This window comes from Oncorhynchus keta, chromosome 17 (genome assembly GCF_023373465.1).
Source record: "Oncorhynchus keta strain PuntledgeMale-10-30-2019 chromosome 17, Oket_V2, whole genome shotgun sequence".
In the NCBI taxonomy this organism is placed as follows: Eukaryota; Metazoa; Chordata; class Actinopteri; order Salmoniformes; family Salmonidae; genus Oncorhynchus; species Oncorhynchus keta.
This window is the reverse complement of record NC_068437.1, coordinates 9,909,104-9,926,067: the sequence shown is the minus strand read 5'-3', so window position 1 is coordinate 9,926,067 and position 16,964 is coordinate 9,909,104. Positions and strand designations below refer to the sequence as shown.

The following is a 16,964-nucleotide window of genomic DNA, read 5'->3' as shown; positions in this document are numbered from 1 at the left end:
AATCTACGATTACACAAAACAAGTTTGAAAATGTATTTCCATTATTGTCCTCTTAAATCAATGGCTCAAAAATATTAAGAACACAGTAGACCTAAGCTACAACACTAGCCATACTCGGGTTACAGATCTAATAATTCATACATTTTTTTAAAGCTGTTTGTACGCTTTCCAAAATCTCATAGCACATAAAAAGTAAAAACACAACCAAATGTAAATGGAGATTAAAAGTCTCTGCTTGGTTTTAAATTGAGGCAATTTGTATTTGATAGGCAATGTAGGTTCAGTGTAAAGGGCATCGACGGGACAGCCAATGAGAAACAAAGACAGTCTGATAAAAACAATGCCCGGAGCTCTTCAACAGCGTTCCACACCTGCTTCTCTGAATGGTCAGTCACTCCATTGGATACACTCCTCTGGTACTGGTCCTCCTTTGCCATGAACGTAGCACCCACCTGGGTGATGCCACAGCTGCTGAAAAGCACACGAAAAGACACATCTCGGCAGTGGTCAGGAGCATTCCCTGAACAGTCCCTGAACTTCCTCTGCTACCTATGGACACAGCATGCAGTCGTGGGTTTAATACTTCCAAACAGACAAAACACAAAGTCATGTTATTTGAATCCAAACAGCCAGCTAGCTATCAAGCCCGAATACTTTTCATCACAATCCTGAAACTCTTGAGAGTCAAGAACACAAGATGTAGAGCCAAGACCCTGATTTAGAAATGCAACAAAAACCACTTAGATATAATACAAATTTGTACGGTACTTACAGAGCTTTCTACCTAGGCTACTTTACAGTGCCATGGCAACCACAGAACCCACACTGAATACATGGAATAGACACTGGTGCGCGCACACTCTCTATCTCTCTTACACACCAGTGTTCATTTTGGCACTCTTTTTTTTGGGGGCTTAGTCATTTTGACTAAAATATAATGAAGTCTTCGTCACATTTGTCATTTGAATAATGATTTAGTCTAGTTGTCAAAATGACAAACAGTGGGCCATTTTAGTCAACTAAATGCCCTTTCATTTTAGTCACATCACATTTGTATTGCCTCCTTACTTCCATGTGCACACACATACAATGCCTTGTCCTACCAACATGCAGAAAAATATAACATTCTATTCTCTTCCCAGCAGCAGAAATATGACATGTACAGTACCTGTCCAAAGTTATGACACACCTACTCATGCAAGGGTTTTTATTGTTACTATTCTCTACATTGTAGAATAAATGTAGTAATACATAAATGTAATAAAAACTATGAAATAACACATATGGAATCATGTAGTAACGAAAAAAGGGTCAATCAAATCCAAATATATTTTTGATTCTTCAAAGTAGCCACTCTTTGCCTTGATGACAGCTTTGCACACTCTTGGAAGTCTCTCAGCCAGGTTCTTGAGGAATGCTGTTCCAACTGTCTTGATGGAGTTCCCACATATGCTGAGCACTTGTTGGCTGCTTTTCCTTCACTCTGTGGTCCAACACATCCCAAACCATCCCAATTGGGTTGAGGTCGGGAGATTGTGGAGGCCAGGTCATCTGATGCAGCACTCCATCACTCTCCTTCTTGGTCAAATAGCCCTTACACAGCCTGGAGGTGTGTTGGGTCATTGTCCTGTTGAAAAAGAAATGATAGTCCCACTAAGCGCAAACCAGATGGGATGGCATATCTCTGCAGAATGCTGTGGTAGCCATGCTGGTTAAGTGTGCCTTGAATTCTGTCACCAGCAAAGCACCATCACACCACCACCTCCATGCTTCATGGTGGGAACCCCACATGCGGAGATCATCCGTTCACCTACTCTGCGTCTCGTGTTTCTTGGCCCAAGCAAGTCTCTTCTTATTATTGGTGTCCTTTTAGTAGTGGTTTCTTTGCAGCAATTCAACCATCAAGTTGTAGAAACATCTCAAGGAGGATCAATGGAAACAGGATGCAGCTGACCTCAATTTCGAGTCTCATAGCAAAGGGTCTGAATACTTATGTAAATAAGGCATTTCATTTTTATTATTTTTTTACATTTTTTACATTTCCAAACAAACAGTTTTTGCCTTGTCATTATGGGGTATTTTGTGTAGATTAATGAGGACTTTCTTTGTATTTGATCAATTTTAGAGGAAGGCTGTAACGTAACAAAATGTGGAAAAAGTCAAGGGGTCTGAATACTTTCCGAATGCACTGTATACTTTCTATATATAGTTCTATTTTGATCAAGAAAGTTTGATTACATGTGAGACTAGAGATGACGAAAGGGTCCTCAACTGCCAACCAGTCAGCCCTCATGTTTATTTTTCTGCGTGTGACTTTCTAAAAAAACAGCTCATCGTTGACTTGTGTGTGGTCAATGCTCGCTTTGTTCTTAGACAAAGAGGAATATGCAGCATTCACTCAACCCTATAGTAAGGATATAACGGTGTAGCTAAATGGCACTCCTCTCTTAAGTTTGAAACCATGAGCCTGAAATGTAGTACTAGAATATGGGAAATGATTTGCCCTACTCTCACAGATGCCTAACTCTGATGATATGCATCACAGCCCTGTACAAAATGTACATGAAACACACCGACATGCCCACCCCCCGTTTCCTTTCCTCTATGTATCCCTTTCTCAAGCATTTCAAACCTTCACGGATTTGTGAAGGAATGGATTCATTCATTGTTTGGTGTCCATAGTGTTTGTTAATCATCCATTAAGTAGATTCAGCCACGGGCTGATTTTTCAAATTACAAATCATTTGTAGACTGCAAATTGACTTTGCTTACATTTGTAAATGATCACGTCTCTATTATGGGTTGGAGTACATGGGAACAGATTTCCAAATTTAAAATCACTTGGAAAAATTCTCAGATATCTTGGAGCTACAAATAGAACTTTTTGGCCCGCGTGCCGCCAGTTGAGGAAACCTGGTGAATGGTGTCCATAGTTGTATGGTGTCCATTTTAGGACAGCTTCAGAGTATAATAACATTACATTTTCAGTTATTTGATTCATTTCTCCTTTTGGCTACATTGGAACTAATACATCTTTCCCCATGTGTTCGGTTTAGTCTGCATATGCCAACCCTTCCTCCTCCCCCTCATTTACATGGGAGTCACAACGAGACACAACACTGACTCACATAAGAGACAAAGATCCCAAAAACAACCACAGAGGCTCATGGTCTGATTTCAATAAATGTATTTTTATTTGTCATCACCAGGCTGTTTCCCTTTTACAATGAATCTGCAGTAGTTCTAGTTTTTTGCATTTTAGATTTAAAGAGAGAGAGAGAGAGCGCGAGAATATTGCACTTGAAGATAGTAACAGACCTATGATTAATACAGCTGCAAAAACAGAAGAACTACAGGAGTACAGCGTTTTTCTTAGAACAACAACATCTTAGGAAAAAACAGTAAAGCAGAGCCCAGTAATAGTATATGCCATCCCAATACCAGTTAAACAAGCGCCTGTTTCAAATATACGGTTTTAAGAGAGCATTTCTTGATTTATTTCCACGTTAATCAATTATTACATTCAGGATAATAACTAAATAGTTCACATGCAGAGAGATGAGATGGGAGAATGACAGAGAACTTATGTTCAAACGACTTAATTGTTTCGTAATGAGAGATGGAACAGAAATATTTGTTGTTTTTCATCTGTACTTTACAGTAGTCAGCATTGACTGTTTCTTTGTTCAATGCCTAGGATTTTGATACGCTTGATTAAAATCCTCTAACATGTGAACGTATAACAAGAAAGGATCATATGTTTCATAAACGTGTCTATTTTGATTTTGTTTTAAGGTGTAAATACATATTTGTGTACTGCACATGAATGTACATGTATTCATTTCACTTTGAATTGTTTTTGTTTCAATGTTTTCAAGTCATATTCAGGAAAGGAAAAAGCTGCTGTTGGTACGTTTTCTGTGTTATTGTAAGTGTGTTTCTGTAAGTATTGGACACCAACTGTTTGTGTTGTCGGGAAATCACCGTTTTTTTCCACCTGGACATACCTGAAAATTAAACAACAGCCACTGCAATATGGATAAAAACGAGATATCCATTTTGAGTTCAACTTTTGTTCTAGAAATTAAATTTGAATACAGTAGTCCATCACTTCCATTTTCAAACAACTTTTTTAACCTATTAAAAATCATAAACTGTGTTTTTTTCCCAGCTGTACAAAAGACCCTTGTAATATCTTAAAATCTGTCTCCAATAGTGATAATGCTTAAGACTGTCCAGATAAGACTGAGCATTAATTTAGCATCAGTCGGACATCGAAATGCTGCGGCATTTGTAGAACATTGAGAACAATGGCAACGACGCGACCGAGTAACCTAGGTGCAACCAACCCTACATTCAGTGTTATTATTTCAGGTTTAGATCATTCTGCTCCTGCAAAGTCATATTTGTTGTATATATTTTTGTATTGAGAGTTTCACAGCGTTCTGCCAAGGCTCCAGGAGGCTTGTATTTGAAATTAAGCCACCAAGATTTCTCCACCACAATTAAAAACAAACTCAGACTTGAGGACAATACAACATGTCAGACCAAACAGAAAAACCCATACAATATATACGTTAAACAGCGCATCTTGACCCTGGTTCCGATTTCCCTCACCCATACAGTACTAGGTCTGTACACCGCTGTATAGTTTGATAAGTTCAGTTTAGAAACCCTTGCAACATATTGTAAAATATCCACGGCCATATATTTGTACCTTCACTGACAACCTCATAGGCTTAGTGTGGCCTCTTTTATCCTGGGATATGTAATATATCATCCGGGAAAAACATGTCTTTATCTGGTTGGAATCTGACCAGCTTATGCTTATGATGTATTCTTGACCAGAAAAAACAGTTAAGAACCAAATATGACATTATATTGCCTAGTTTTGCCAGCTGGGCTTCATTGCTTGATCAATGTATTGACACATTTGATTCATACATGCCCTCCCTCTCTCTAACCTAGGTGACTCTAAACAGTATTCAACATGACATGCATATCAACGCTATCGCAGTGCATAATAAATCTGTAGCGTACACATTGAGTATCTTAATAATACTGAAAGGAAACATTCACTCAGAGCTGCGCGAGTCTGGCTAGTTCTGCTGCCGGTCTAAGAACAGATCTGGGGGAGGCTCTCCTGCATACTGTTATATCAGCTTACAATACAGTATTTTCAAGCACATTTGAGTAAGTTCAACAAAAGGACAAGGATGGCATCCTTCCCAGGCTAGCGCAAGATGGCTGCAGACTGTGGGTTAATGGTTTCAGCCTATAAGAGGAGACTGTTTAGGTTCTGAGTCCGATAGAGGGAGAGAGTGTTCCCCTTGCAGGTCGATGTCTTGTCTGTCTACAGTCTTGGATTCTGCAGCAGACTATGAGTCAGAGACAAGTATCTCCAGCAATACCAGTCTGCCCCACTCAGTCCACTCTCTCTGACCTCAACTCAGGAGCCCCAAACACACAACGCAGCAGTTCTAATAAGAAACACATTACAATGTAAGAATCACTAAGCAAAAAAGAAATCTATGACAATCAGAGGCTTATTATAAAATAAATGTTCAGTAATCTTTTTGAAAATACAATCTAAGAAATGTAAACAAAAGAGACATTCATAATTGTGTTAGTCCTACATGTACTGTAACTGATATTGAAAAACAATTTTAAAAAAATAATAATAATACTAATACTGATCATGTATACATACATAACTGTAAATTAATTTGATAAATACAACTACCAACAAAAAAACTCCTCAAAATTTAAGAAAACAATATAACATTAATCAAAAAGTGACTAAGCTCTATGGAATTGAATGTGAATCAGATTTTATAATGAGCTCCAATGAACAGTGCGACAATTTTAAGAAGCTCCACCTCCTGATTAACCAACAAAAATACACACCGCACTGGCTAACTCGGCATTTAAAAAAAAAAAACACTATGATGCATCTTCAAAACCCAACCCTGTCTCCGTGTGTACCACTCATGCACATACTTCAACACACAACTTAATGCTACTTGACCTGTGGTACACATTGCCACATCTCTACCCACTACAATCAACAACATCACATTCATGCTCGTCTGATAAATATTTTCTTAGGGTTGAAAAGTCCGTTTTTTTTTTAAACTAGATAAATAGTTGTGTTATTTTTTATTTTTTTACCTCTTCAATTAAGAAATAATTCTGAAGAACAAGTATTTTTTATTTATTTATTTACATACAGTATGGAGTACTTTTGCTAGGTACTTGTCCTAAAATCAAACGTTACCATAGTTCACATTATGGTAAAGAATGATAATTGTATATTTTCGGTGCTTCTCTCACTAGAACCGCAGCCCGACTCCTAAACCCCCCTCTGGAAAAGTGCATTCTTGCTTGGTGCAATACCTTGCTCTTTGATCATGTTATTGTTTGATACATTTGCTGGGTGACACTAAGATAGGGGACAAATGCTGACCAGCATATCAGTAACTGAATCTAAATGTGCTGGCTAAGCTGGCTAATTAGCTTTTCACCTACCAACCTTGTGCGTATACAGCATCCATCCATATGGATATTAGGCTAACGAGATATCCCTGGACAACGACTATCGATTTGTCCGTGTGGCATTTTCTCCACTGTTTCTTGACTTATCCCTGGATCCAAGTTCACCACTCCACAATGGATAGTATGAAAGAGGAAGCCCTTATCATGCTCCTCTCTAATCCTTCTTGCTTGCCCAATATACCGCAACCAGAAGGCACATGAGAGCGACCGCCTACCACCGCAGTAATTTTTTGCAAAATAACACCCACACAACCTCCACACAACCCGGTCTCACAAGGATGGAATAGACTCTATTGCTACATTCTCCACGGAGGAAGGCCACTGCAGTTTCCATCGCTTCATCAAATCGTTTCATACAGACAAGTACAATATAAATAAGCGGGAGAAAACGTCAAAATGTACACGGGAACTGCATTTCACATCCTCCTCTGCTGTGTTATCACAAAATAGCATACCTCTAATACAATCTCTCCATATATCAATATAGAATGTTTATACTGTATGTTTTTAATTGAGTCTTCATCTAATGCAACCGACAAAAGACGACGATAAGGACTTCAGATATTTAGAAAGAACCATTAATTATGGTGAATATAGAAATGCCATCCCATTGCCCGGCACCTAAAGTATAACGTTCACTTTAGCGTACACCCAGCCAAACGTTTAGGTATCAGAACACGTTTGTACTCCATACTTGGAGACTGCAAGGACTAGACACACGGTCAAGGACCCTCTACCTCTTCAAGGAAGGAGTCTGAGCTAAATGCAAGCGTCATACTTCAGCCACTGAGGGAAATAACCCATAAAGGCTAGTTCTTTCAATAAAAGTGGCACCTTCAGGCACCTCCTAAAGCTTCACGACAAGCAACGTTGTATAGTCATTTTTTTTTGTTGGAACATCAGTTGACGTAGTTATTAAGAGTACTGAGAAAGCCAAACGCTATAGAATAGAAAGCTGCATCTTACGTAATATCTCCAAACAGGAATAATATCTCATATCGAAAAACAAAGCCTCAACTTAAGATACTTACAAAAATACTACCATCATACAACATTGTGCGTAGTCTGTGTACAATTGAGATCAACTAACTGTTCACCTCTTAAAAGGCTTTGGACTTATTTCGGAGAGTGTTGAACACCTCAAAAGTGTTTTGGCACTTACTTTGGCCCTCCTGGATGTGCAATTTTTAAATTGTATTTCATTTTGTTGGGTATTGAAGACGATCAGTAAGACTGCACAACTGTGCACCGTCTTCATTGACTGGGAGTTGATATTGTTAAGATGGCTCTTTTGGTTGGAAAGTGTTGTCCATTTAGATGTGGATTTGGGTGCAGTATGATTGGAAAGCTTTGAAATAACTATTGAGAATTACCCTCTTCACAGATGATCACAAAATGTGTGTGTTGGGGAGGTTATTTGTGAAAAGCAAAATGAATTAAGATCAAAGAAAGAGGTGGTTTTATCGTGCGAGTATGTTGTTTAAACCGAAAGCGTGCTAGAAATGAATGCACACCTTTTTACAGCTACCATGGACCCTATATCAATGTTTCTGCCTGAGTGGTGGCTGTTCTCAGGTGACATTGACCAGTTGGAAGCCAGTACACCAACCGAAGACTACAGCAAATGCAATGGAGTCTTACACCATGAGAGAGCTAAATGTAGAGCTGACAGAAGAGAAGGCTTTGGGAGGATAGAGAGTAGCAAAGGACCTCTCTCTACCTGCCAAATATGGAGTGATGAGGGGAGGAGGGTAAAATAGCAAGCGGCGTAGAACTTAGAACTCAATCTTGCAGGCAGGGAAAGACTCGTCCTGCATGACCACTGTGCTGCTGCTGGCCAGGACCATAATGTTCAGGTCCTGCTGTTTTTCATGTGTCTGTTGGTACCAGTCCCGCGTCACCTCCGTGTCATGAGTAGGGATCAGAGTCACCTAGAGTAGAGAGGAGGACATGTATGAGTCAAAACCCATGGGGTGACAGGGTAGCCTAGTGGTTAGAGCGTTGGACTAGTAACCAGAAGGTTGCAAGTTCAAACCCCCGAGCTGACAAGGTACAAATCTGTCGTTCTGCCCCGGAACAGGCAGTTAACCCACTGTTCCTAGGCCGTCATTGAAAATAAGAATTTGTTCTTAACTGACTTGCCTAGTTAAATAAAGGTAAAAAACATAAAAATACCAATACTGTACATTAATCAACCAATCAGCCCAGACGGTAAAATTAGGCAGTTTTCTTCTGTTCAAGAATATTTCATATAAACAGATTATGACCAAACAGGAAAATAATTTTCCTGGCAATCCCAAGACGTCATATTCTAGATGTGTGTTCGTAAATTCAATCTGGAGTGCCAGAGTGCACTCTGAGCATTCATAAATTCAGAGCGTTGTCAGCGCATACTGGACACTGGCCGAGGAGTAGGGTTGATCCGAGCATTCTGACCTCACAACGGCAGTCAAGTACCCAAGCTAACTGGTTAGCGTTTGCTAGCTTCTTAGCTTCTTCCGGACACAAATGAGAGAACACCTCACTCTGACCATTTTAAATCGCCCGAGCAGAGCTGGTTAGGCTGTTTTCATGACATCCGGAGCGTTTGGTGACTGTAACTGGCTGCTGCTGACAACAATTTAATCCCGCTTTTTTGCCGACGTTTACTGACACCGGCCATATTCAACGGGTGTTGAGCGTTTGTAAATTCACAAGTTATTCTGCGCTCTGACACACTCAGACGAGAGTGCTCGGAAATCAGAGTAGATAGCCAGAGTGAATATACGAACGCACCCTTAGAGGGTTGGGTCAACTTTTAGAATTTTGTGTATTGTTCTAATTCTAAACGTTCAACTGCATAGCATTGTTTAAATATTCACCATGTAAAGTTAATGGGGAGCTAATATGGCTGCCATAGAATGTTGGAACTGTCATGTAATTGCGTCACAATGCAGAAACAGCATTGGCCCAACTCTCTAAATACATTGCTCTGATTGCAACCAGCTTTGCCCACTGGGAGTATTGTGCGATACTCAACAGGAAATGTTAATTACATCATTGTCATTATTCAAACTGCCGGAATGCAAATGACTGTAGAACAACATTGACAGTTACATCGTGAATGTTACAATCTGACTGCTCATAAATAATTACTGTATGTCAGTCTCAGTGGCTGGCAAACATTGTCAAGCATCTGTTGGCAATACCAAGTGTGTAATTTTCTATTTTTACAAGTGATTCAGATCAATGATTCTGAATATATCCCGGTGGATCCTGAGATTAGCAGTGGTGCAGAATGCCTCCGCAGCGAGAAAACACAGGCTAATGGACATGTGGAGAAAAGTCCAAACAAAATGAATTAAAAGTTAAAAGTTTTTTTTTACATATGTATACTTACAATGTGGGGAAAAAGTCTATCAACATTTTACATAACAGCAGAGACTGCATGTATGCAGACAAAGAGAATGAGAGTAAGCACCTGTAGATTAGAGCCCCACGCGGCCTTTCCCTCGAGCAGGGAATCCAGGACTCCACGACTAGGCTCTCCACCAGCTGGGTCGTTGCCGCTCACCACGTAGTACGCAGCACGTACCCGCTTGAAGAACTCCTGGTCCACGTTCTTAGCACTGCAGTGGTTGGGCACGTAGGCCAGGTCCACATAGATTGGAGGACCAGGGGGGGCAGCTGAACTAGATTTCTGGGAGTTGGTACCTGGAGGAGGAGGACCATAATGTAAAATTGTATAAGTCTCTAATGACTTGAGAATGACTAATGACTTTTCCTCTGTTTGATTGGGGGGGGATTCAGACTTATATGTCTACGTAAATCAAGGGTAAATTAGAATGGGGAATTGTGTGTCATAAAGTCCTGGGGAATGATTTTGAAACGAAGGTAGGCCTATTACATTTCTATTATCTTTGAACGTAAATTACCTTTTTAAAGTTTCCTTAACTTTTTACAGGCGTGAAAGTGTCCACTACTGAATATGGAATCACATCATCATATCTAAATATTGAGTTGTATGATCATACTTTATTTTCACCTACCCAAATTGCTCTTGACGCCATTCACAAGGCCTTTCCCTGGAGCGTGTAGGTCCACCTTGGATCCCTGGCCCTCGGACATCCACGTCAGCCTAGAGCTCCTTTCCGTGTCCCTCCTCCTCAGAGAGACCGATCGAGGCGAGGAATCCTTGGAGGCCTGCTTCGCAGGGGTGGTAGACCGCTTCCCCTTCCGGGCTGGCGACGCAGACTTAGGCTTGCCCAGGCCCTTCCGCAGGCTCTTGGTGGTCTTGTGGTCCTTCTTGAGCATTTTCTCTGTGCTGCTCTGGTTGTCAGGGAGGGCCTCTGGGTCCACCATGCACACATCAGGGTGAGGCAGGTGGGGGAGCGGATCCTTCATGGGGGCAGGTGGGGGGTCATGGGCCTTCGCAGCTGATCTGGGCGAAGGGGGTTGAGTGCCCCCTCCTGTGGCGGAGGCAGATAGTTTATCCACCGGCAGGTGTTCTGCATCTTCGTCAGAGTCCAGGTTCCCCTCTGCGGTTATCGACGGGCACTCCTCGGTCTCGGGAGGTACATCAGAGTCCGACTGGGACGCCAACGAGTCACTTGCTGATGTGGGGGGCGTCTCCTCTCCAGCTAGCACTATCCCAAGTCCAGTTGCCATGCCACCAGGAGGCATGAAAACTGGGTGTGATCCCGCTCCAGCTCCAGCAGCTCCACTTTGAATGTGCTGTCGCTTCTGCTTGTGAGACCTCCTCTTGACCGAGTGTTGCTCCCGGTCACCTTCATCCCCCTCCGGAGAGTGGTCACTCCCTTTGTCCTCTTCGCCATCATCGCTGGAGAGGGCGTGTGGACTGGGGTTAATGAAGGATGGGGAGATCTCCCCTTTGCGGTGTTTGAATTCACACGAGGAATAGCCAGGGGGGGAGGTGGAGGTAGCCTCCATATGCAAGTCAGTGGGGCAACTGGATTCTCCATCTGCTTTTGCAGATGCCTTTGTATGGTGGGCATGTTCTGCTGTGGACAGAGGGGTGGGCTCGCCTGTGGATACACATTCTTTTTGAACATACTCTTCCTCTGCTTCTTCCATTTCATACGCTTCTTCCTCCTCGTCTTCATAGCCTGGAGGAGGGGCACTTGGGCATGCGCCCGGCCCTTGTAGGAGTTCCCAGTCAGATAAGCTACTCCTCCTCCTTTCGACAATCTTCTCTTCCTGTTTCTCTGATTTTTTATCCTCTACCTTCTCTTTCTCTCCCTCCTTCCTCTCCATCTCTTTCTCACTCTCCTTCTCAACAGTCTTGTCTTTCTTCTCCTCTACCTTCCCGTCTTTCTCTTTCTCCTCCAACTTATTTTCCTCTACTTTCTCCTCCTCCTCTACCTTTTCCTTCTCTCCAGCCACCTCTTTCTTCTCGTCCATCTGTTTTGTCTCCTCCTTATCCTTCTGCTCTGGCATTTTGGTGTCCTCCTTTATGGTCTCTACCTTGATCTCCTTCATTTCTTCCTCTTTCATTGCCATCTTGTCTTTCTCATCCTTTGTCTCTTTTTCCTCCTTTTTCTGTTCTGTTTTAGGCAGGTCTGCTGTTGTGACACAAGAGGCTTTGCTAGCTCCACTGGGGACTTCTTGGGGACTTGTGCTAACCTCAGTAGCCCCATTGGAAGAGGCTTCAGTTGACTGCCGTGGTTTTGTCACCCCATCAGATTGAGACACTGTTGTGGTTGTACTGGAGTTAGTGACCATGTACGTCTCAGCCATGGACAGCATGCGTTCTTCTTGTTCTGTCACTGCAAATTTCTGGCATTCAATGCGGCATGAAAGAGTACTGTCCTCCATTTTGCAAGTGTAGGACTCTTTGCTGACCGCTGAGCCCTGGGATTCTCTGTCAGAAGAATCAGCTCTTTGCAATGGGGAAACCTCAAAGAAAGCCCTTGAAGTGGATATGGTTTCAGTGGGTTTGGACAGCTGGGAACATGGTGGTTCTGAAACTCCAGCAGACGTTATGGTTTTGGTTTCAAGCTTTTCAGATGGCTCTAGGTACTCATCCTTTAACATGACCCCTGAGGTTGAGAGGGTTGAGTGCATGGCTGAGGAGTCTTCATCTTTGAATAAAGAATACTCAAAGGAAGCACCCTCAGAATCTGTCCTGTAGGGGCCACTAGACATTCTGACGGGGGTCTCTAACTCCTCCCCCAACTGGTGGCTGGTTGATAGAAAAGCTGAGGCAGATGAGAGGTAACACGAAGGATCTTCCTCAGGTTTTCTACTAGTGGTATCTGGGGTTATCTGCCTGTCAGCTTCAATGTCTCCCTGACTGTAATGTTTATCTTCACTGGACTTGGTGGGCAAAGAGGGGTCAGGACTGTCAAACCTCTCCTCCTTTAACCCCAGTTGGCTGTCCTCAGAATACTCTGAGGATTCAGAAGGATATCCTCCAGATCCTGTTTGTTTTATTGCAGTGGAACTGCCAGACTGGAGTGGCGAGGCCCCAACTACATTCTTCAAAAGGGAATCTGCAGTATCTGCTGGTGAAGGGCTGCTTGTGGCCATTGAATGGGAAGGCTCCTCCTTTTTGAGGAGGCTGGGTTCAGGTTCGGGTGAGAGGGTCTTCTTGTCCCCTTCCTTTGTCACAGGACGTTTAGAAGTAGGGGTATCATCCAATATAGATTTACATATTTCTTTTTCAGACTGCTCTCTCGCTCCCTTCTCCACATCTAGATCACTGGCATCATCTTCCTCATCATCATAATCCTCTCCCACCACCAGTAGCCTCTTATCTACACTGTCCGGAGTGTCTTCTCTCTCAGAATAGCCCATCGTAGATTTACTGGTGATAGAGCTTCCAATTTGAGTGCACTCAGATGCAACAACATTATCGTCTAGGAGCTGTCCTGAATATCTGGCCAAGGCGGCAGCAGTGGCCTGATTGTCCTTTTCCTTAGGCAAAGCTTGATGAGGTAACATGTCTTTTTCCGTTGGTGAGTAGCGACCACAGGGAGAGTCCCCTCTCTCACTATCAGATGAATCAATATAGTCTTTCACTGGCTCATCTTTTTCCTTCTCTTTCTCTGTGGTCTGCTTCTCAGGGACGTCTTCAAAGGGCATGGCTGTAGCTGAGGCTTGGGCATCGGTGTTGGATTGACTCCATGAGGAAGAGGCTGTTTCCTTTCTGCCTGACTGGACTGGTATATACTCCTCTACACTGGGAGATGCTCCAGTCTTGTCCTTCATTTCATCCTTCTCAACTTTCTCAGGTTTATCTTCTTTGAGACTGAAAGCAAATGAGTATTGCTCTGCTGCTGGGGTGGTCTTGTTGTCTTGAGTCTCTATATACATAAAGCTGTTTTCCACGTGTGGTGTAGATTGCCCCTCCTTCCTATCACTCACTTCCTCTTGACCTTTCTCTTTGTCATCGTGTTCAGTGAAGGCACTTGAGCTGCAATGGAGACTTCTCTCGCTCTTGGGGAAAGGTGGAGGGGTGTAATCAACTCTGCTGAATGACAGCGGTTCCTCTTTTTCCTCGTCCTCTGAGTAGAATGCAGCTGCACCAGCATCTGCCTGGCTAACGTTCCTATTATCATCAATGCCAATTTGTGTTGACCGATCAAACTCTCTAGATACCTCACGGTCTTCTTTATAGTCTGATTCCTTTTCTTTTGAAATGGCCTTTTCATAGGGTTCATACTTAGACACATCAAGGCCCTGGTCCTCTTGCAAGCTCACACTGACAGTCTCCGTTGTTATTTTGTCAAAGCCTTTCAATTTTTCAGAGGCACTGTCTGCTTTTGTGGCATCGACGTGGCTCACTTTCTCGGGAACTTTCTCAGAATCTTTATCCAAGACAAGATATGAACAAGGTTGTGCATGCTCTGGGGAAGCAACTCCCCGCTCTTTTTCAATTTCCATCTCAGCTTCTTTGCCTGGTTTCTCATCTTCTTTTGGAGAAACATGCTTTGTCTTTTCATCCGTATTAGATGCTTCTTTGCTTGTTGTCATAGATAGCAGCAGTGTTTCATGCTGGGTGGATACCGTCACACTGGCCTTGCTGTCAGTGCTTAATAGTGTTGAACCTATAGACTGTTTGTCTGTAGTGGTGGAGTCAGAGGCTGGCTCTAATTTGGTGGTAGGCATAGCAGAGACTGGTTTCAAGGTAGGGAAACCAATGGTGGACTCTTCACTGGGATGGGTTGCTGATGTGGTCTCAGTTGTCTTGATGTCCTTTTCTAGTTCAGGGGAGAGTCTATGTTGTCGCTCTTTATGCTGCTCTTTGAGGTCTTTATCAGGAGAGGTCTCACATTTTGGTAATGTAGACACAAGCCCAGTGGTCTGTTCAGAGTGGCTGTCCTTCGTCTGGTCACTAAGCACATTCTCTGATGACTGAGTGGAGAGCAGGTCTTGAGAGATGATCTCGTGTTCTGATTGTCTAGGTTCCACTGATAAAGGTCTTGAGCCTGCACCACCCATGCAAATGGATTCCTCTTCATCTTCCTCCTCATCTTCCTCATCTCCGTCTGAGTACTGAACCTGAAATGTAGGTTCAAGCTTTGTCGCAGAAGTCACCTCTACCTTTTCTATCATTGCTGTCTGCACGCTGTGTTGTAAAGCCTCTTTTAGATATTTCTCTTGCACCTCCTTTTTCTCTTTCTCCCATTTCTCCTCTCTAGCAGGTTCAATCTCATGAGAACCATATTTTCCTGCCTCTTTCACGCTCATTTCATAGTTGACTGTGTCAGCTGTTTCACTTTCTTTTGCTCTTTCGTCTCCTTTTATGGGTTCAGCTCCATAACTGTCATCTCTATCTTCCTCATCATGGATGTCTTCGAAATCACTATCTTCTTTTTCTTGCTCCTTTTCCATCTTCTGTTCTTTACTGAATTCAGCCACATAAGTATCATCTTTCTCTATCCTCTCTTCCTGGCTCACTTCAATCTCAAAACATGTATTGTCGTCTTTTTCTTTCTTGCCCCCCGTGGTGGATTCCACCATACATGTATCATCCTTTTCTTTCTCTCTGTGCTCTCCTTGAGTCGGTTCACTGTCAAAAGTATCTCTCTCTTTTTCTCTTTCCTCTTCTTTCATTGGTTCAGACTGAAGAGGATGTTCTCTCGCCATCTTTTCTTCCTTGATGGCATCAGTCTTACAAGTGTCATCCTTCTCATCCTTCATGGGTTCAGCCACAAAGTTATCTTTCTCTTGCTCTATTTTTTCTGTAGTGGTGGAGTCTGAGGCTGGCTCCACTTTAGAGGTAGAGATACAAGAGCTTAGCCCATCTTTAGAAGTGACTATACTCCCTATTTCTTTCTGTTTTTCTTCTTTCGTAGGTTCAGACTCAAAGGTATCATATTTTTCCTTCTCATTCTCCTCCTCTTTGATGGGCTCAGCCCCACAAGTATCATCTTTCTCTTTGTCCATTTCCTTCTTCTCTTCCTTGGTTGTACCAACTTCCTTGGTTGTACCATCTTCCTCAGTTGTACCAACCTTTTCTGTTTCTTTCTTCTCTTCCTTGATGGGTTCAGCTTCATGAATGTCATCTTTTTCCTTCACTTTCTCATCTTTATCTTCCTTGATGGGTTCAGCTTCATGAATGTCATCTTCTTCCTTCACTTTCTCATCTTTATCTTCCTTGATTGGTTCAGCTTCAGTGGTACCAACCTTTTCTGTTTCTTTCTTCTCTTCCTTGATGGGTTCAGCTTTATGAATGTCATCTTTTTCATCTTTATCTTTCTTGATTGGTTCAGCTTCAGTAGTACCAAACTTTTCTGTTCCTTTCTTCTCTTCCTTGATGGGTTCAGCTTCATGAATGTCATCTTTTTCCTTCACTTTCTCATCTGTATCTTCCTTGATTAGTTCAGTTTCAGTGGTACCAAACGTTTCTGTTCCTTTCTTCTCTTCCTTGATGGGTTCAACTTCATGAATGTCATCTTTTTCCTTCACTTTCTCATCTTTATCTTTCTTGATTGGTTCAGCTTCAGTGGTACCAAACTTTTCTGTTCCTTTCTTCTCTTCCTTGATGGGTTCAGCTTCATGAATGTCATCTTTTTCCTTCACTTTCTCATCTTTATCTTCCTTGATGGGTTCAGCTTCATGTATGTCATCTTCTTCCTTCACTTTCTCATCTTTATCTTCCTTGATTGGTTCAGCTTCAGTGGTACCAACCTTTTCTGTTCCTTTCTTCTCTTCCTTGATGGGTTCAGCTTCATGAATGTCGTCTTTTTCCTTCACTTTCTCATCTGTATCTTCCTTGATTAGTTCAGTTTCAGTGGTACCAAACGTTTCTGTTCCTTTCTTCTCTTCCTTGATGGGTTCAGCTTCATGAATGTCATCTTTTTCATCTTTATCTTTCTTGATTGGTTCAGCTTCAGTTACCAAACTTTTCTGTTCCTTTCATCTTCCTTGATGGGTTCAGCTTCATGAATGTCATCTTTTTCTTC

The 16,964-nt window shown here is 42.3% G+C and overlaps 1 protein-coding gene across 4 annotated transcripts in view; it reads right to left on the bottom strand.

The window, feature by feature from the left end:
• Positions 1-5,656: 5,656 nt before the first annotated feature.
• LOC118396387 (microtubule-associated protein 1B-like) overlaps positions 5,657-16,964 on the bottom strand; it is a 68,448-nt gene continuing 57,140 nt past the window's right edge. Inside the window, exons 7-10 of one of the 4 annotated variants that reach the window (XM_052465417.1) lie at positions 16,690-16,867; positions 10,584-16,515; positions 10,016-10,248; positions 5,657-8,486 (exon numbers count right to left, since the gene is read on the bottom strand). In XM_052465417.1, the coding sequence (XP_052321377.1) occupies positions 8,331-8,486; positions 10,016-10,248; positions 10,584-16,515; positions 16,690-16,867 (6,499 nt within the window). In that variant the 3' untranslated portion in view covers positions 5,657-8,330. Of the gene's footprint in view, positions 8,487-10,015; positions 10,249-10,583; positions 16,868-16,964 lie in introns of all 4 variants that reach the window. The other 3 variants (XM_052465418.1, XM_052465415.1, XM_052465416.1) reach the window with 3 other exon arrangements.